The 3,997-nt window shown below is 41.8% G+C and overlaps 1 protein-coding gene across 1 annotated transcript; it reads right to left on the reverse strand.

The window, feature by feature from the left end:
- Positions 1 to 2,506: 2,506 nt before the first annotated feature.
- On the reverse strand, positions 2,507 to 3,235 carry FTMT (ferritin mitochondrial). Its single transcript, XM_060006971.1, has one exon. It carries the CDS (start codon positions 3,233 to 3,235, stop codon positions 2,507 to 2,509), a length of 729 nt encoding a protein of 242 aa, XP_059862954.1.
- Positions 3,236 to 3,997: the final 762 nt, after the last annotated feature.

Genomic DNA, 3,997 nt, shown 5'->3' on the forward strand with positions numbered 1-3,997 from the left:
TAACTCACTAAATAATTTCATGACCCACTAATAGGTTGCAATATGCAGTTTGAAAGACACTCAACTAGAAGAATTGAAGAGGAGATTTTCTGCAGAAATGTAATAGCATTCCTGTGCAGCACAAAAAACTAGCTTAAGTATAGAATGTATAGTGAGACTGATCAGCATAATCAAAAGCAAATCATTAGGCACTGCCCCACCCCAATTATTCCTCCTATTGTGATTCCTATCATTTTTCAAGTCCTCTATTCTCTGGTAACACAGATTTGAGCTCTATTAATTTTCTTCTTTTACCCATTTCTGAATTCTCTTCATTGAATCATTTGCAAAATTCAAAAGATTCTACCTCTAAGCTCTCACCAACATTTCCTTGTTTCTATACCCATTGGTTTCACCATGGTTCAGGACCTTTTTGCTTTCTTTTTATTTATATTTTTATTTTACTTATTATGATAATAATTGGTACCCATGATAAGAGATTTATTTAAAAAAGAACAAGTAGCTTAAGAAAATAAATATCAAACACAATATCACTAAGAGATTATCTAGCTACATTTGTTGGTATATATACTTCCATTTTATATTCATGTATTTTATATAATTTTCCCTGGAATTCTATATATATGCAATTATATAATGTAACCCTGTCTTGTAATAAGCTTATTTTTAAGATAACACATTGTGAATTTCTGTCCACATCATTATGTGTTTAATAAAATCATATTTAATAGCTGCAGAGAGTTCCCATGCATGCCACTTTAATTTAAGCCATTTTGTTGAGTTTGTGCAGTTGTGTGTGTGTGTATCTTTCAGATCTGGTACTGCAGGGTGTACAATTTCCCAAGGACCCCAGCTGCCGTGCTCTAAAATCCATTCATCTCTTAGTTTGTTGCAAGGCTGCACTTCCTGTGGGTCACTCCCAGTCAATAACTGAATGCTGGAAATGTACTTAAGCAGGCCCATTTGGACACTTAGGATTCCTCTGATGAGCGATTTTGGCTGGAGGTCTCCCAGACAGCCTTGCAGAAATTTCTGGAGCACTGCAAACCACTTTCCTTTCTTCCTTCCCTCGGAATCAGATTCACACGGAGTCTGAAGGCTCTCCCTGCTTCTCCCAGCTCTTTTCCCATTTTCTCTCAATGTCCTTTCTTTTTTTCCCCTAATAAATTTCTTGTGCACTTAGTCCCATCTTGGCATCTGTTTCTCAGAGGACCCAAACTAACAGCAACATTGAGGTTGTTTTCAGACTTTTATTCTGTACAACTACACTTCTTATTGCTCAACACTTAAGCATAGCATTCTTCTGTTGGAAGCCCTTTGAAGCATTGCCACTGCTCACCAAATTGAACCTAACCCTTCCTTTTCACTTCCATAGTTACGCTCTAGCCCACCTTTCCAAACACCACCCAGCACTCTTAGTCTAGCCGAAGGCCCATTGACCAAATATTCTCCTACTCACTTTATTGCACCTCCCCCCTCCAAGAAAACATCTGCCCAGCTGATGCCTCCTTCATTCTGGATCCCTTCTTGAATTTTCCATCCCAGTATTCTTTCCACTCCATTTTAAAGGCCACAGGAAGGTGTTTTCTGCAGTGTATTCACTCGTTTTGGTATATTAAAATGGAGTCTGTATAGTCTTTTATCAGACATATCTGTATAGTTATATTATCATTGTTAAAACACATGCACAAAAAGCTAGCTGAGATTGGGTTTGTTTGGGAAACACTGAGCTAAACAAAAAATGATCCAAGATTTTTTGTTTGGTTTTTGTTTTTAATTTCAAGACTTCCTGGAGCCCTTAGAATGCTAACATACATTGTGACTTTCCAAGACCAACACTGATACCTTTTGTAGCTTCTCTTGAATTTATTTGATCACAAAATCCTTCAAAAACAGATCACAGATTTGAGAAATCTGGGACTGGAAATAGTTGCCAGTATATTGGGCACATTTTCAAGAGTCTGTAGTAAGATAATCCTTCAAAAACAGATCACAAATTTGTTATAGAATTTTGTATGTATGATTTTTAAGTATTATATATTCTTCATCTTGTTATAGTTCTTTGCATATTTATCTTACACATTTTCCCACTCTAGCCTTTAACATAAGGTCTTGAAAATAACAGGCATTTGTTGATTTAAATATCATGGAATTTTAGTGAAGGGTCATGGTCTGGAATGATGTTTGGTAACCAGAGAAATTTAGTTTGCATCTATTTCAGTAGCTTTTTTTTGCAGTCTTTTTTATACCATCTCATCCTGGGCTGGGAAAATTATTTTGATGGCTGGGCAAAAAGCCATTGTTAACGTGGGGCTACATACATATTCTCTACAAATCACTTTATTGGGACATTGTACCAGAAGAATATAAAAGGAAAGGAGGAACAATTGGTATAAAACTATGGTTTGAACCACAGATCTCTGTACAGTGTCCGTAAAATAAGCCGAGGAAGCAGCTGCCTCTGGGTCCTGGCACACCCTGGGCGGTGGAGAAGGCAGCCTATGGGTTAGTTCTGATTGTTTTCATTTCCAAGGGTATGTCTGTCAAAAAGGAACTCTGCCAGGCCAGAATCCGGGGCTCCCATCTTAACCAAGTTGTGCACGTGGTCACCTAGTTGTTTGATAGACTTCACCTGCTCATTCAGATAGTGGGTTTCCAGGAAATCGCACAAATGGGGGTCACCTTTGTCTGAGGCCAGAGTGTGCAATTCCAGCAACGACTGGTTCACATTCTTTTCCAAGAGCAGAGCGCACTCCATGGCATTCAGCCCGCTTTTCCAGTCGTCCTGGTCCGGTTTCTTGATGTCCTGTAGGCAGATCTGTCCTCCCCGCTGGTTCTGCAGCCTCATCAGCTTCTCCGCGTGCTCGGTCTCCTCCCGGGACAGTCGAAGGAAATATCTGGCGAAGTTGTGCAAGGCCACGTCATCTCGGGAGAAGTAATAGGCCATAGACAAGTACACGTAGGACGCACAGAGCTCCAGGTTGATCTGGCGGTTGATGGCGGCCTCGCAGTCCGGGTGGAAGTTCTGGCGCACGCTGGAGGAGGCGCCGGCTGGTCCTGCTGGTCCCCGCGAGGACGCGGCTGCGGCCAGCAGGCGGCCGGGGGCGGCGGGCGGGGAGCCCCAGGGCCGCCTGGGGACCCAGCGCGGCGGGAGCGCGAAGCCGTGGCGCGCCCTGCGCAGGGACACCAACGAAGTGCTGATGTGCTTGGAGAGGAACAAGAAACAGGGCAGCATGGCCCCTTCTCTTTAGAAGTGGGGAAACTGAGGCCAGGCCGGCTCAGCGCGCCGGGGCGTAAGATCTGAATCAGAATGCAGCTCTAGGTGACGGCGACTGCGTCACACGCCCCTTCCAGAGGCACCGAATTCCAGGAGGAGGGAGGCTGGGGGCGCGCGCCAGTAGCGGTTGGGAAAAGGCAGATGACAGTTACAAACATTGCACCTGTCGTCGCCGAAAGACTTCTTCTCTTGGGCGTTTGTAATTTACTATTTCACATAAGTTAAAAGTACTGTCAAAAACTAGACGCTGCAAAAGAAAGGATGGAGCCAAGCCACACTTGCCCTCCCTCTCTGACCTTTTTCTGTCCAAGGACCAAGGGATGGGAGAGGCAAGGCAGTGAAATAGGGAAAAACAAAAGTCACCACCAATTCATCTGAGAGTAAATAAAGGTCTACACCCAAAGAGGATGTTTATAAATTGACTTTCGGGTTACTTTAACAAATTTAAGTATGGAAATAGTTGCCAGTATATTGGGCAGATTTTCAAAGAGTCTGTAGTAAGATAATGCTTTCTTTTAAAAGGACATATTTTTAGATACAAAATTTATCTTCATTGTAAAAAATCAGATATACAAAATGTAGGAAGAATATATAAACTAGCTCTAAGCTTGTTACTTTGATGTAGATACATATCTATGATGTAGATACATATTTTTAAAAGGACAATTAAAACAATTTAAAATAGCCTTTGGTTTTAAAAGAATATATATAACTGTTGTA

This window comes from Delphinus delphis, chromosome 3 (genome assembly GCF_949987515.2).
Source record: "Delphinus delphis chromosome 3, mDelDel1.2, whole genome shotgun sequence".
Classification (NCBI taxonomy): Eukaryota; Metazoa; Chordata; class Mammalia; order Artiodactyla; family Delphinidae; genus Delphinus; species Delphinus delphis.

What these genes read in the sequence shown, in the direction of transcription:
- FTMT (XM_060006971.1), bottom strand. Translation starts at nt 3,235, where the DNA reads ATGCTGCCCTGTTTCTTGTTCCTCTCCAAGCACATCAGCACTTCGTTG.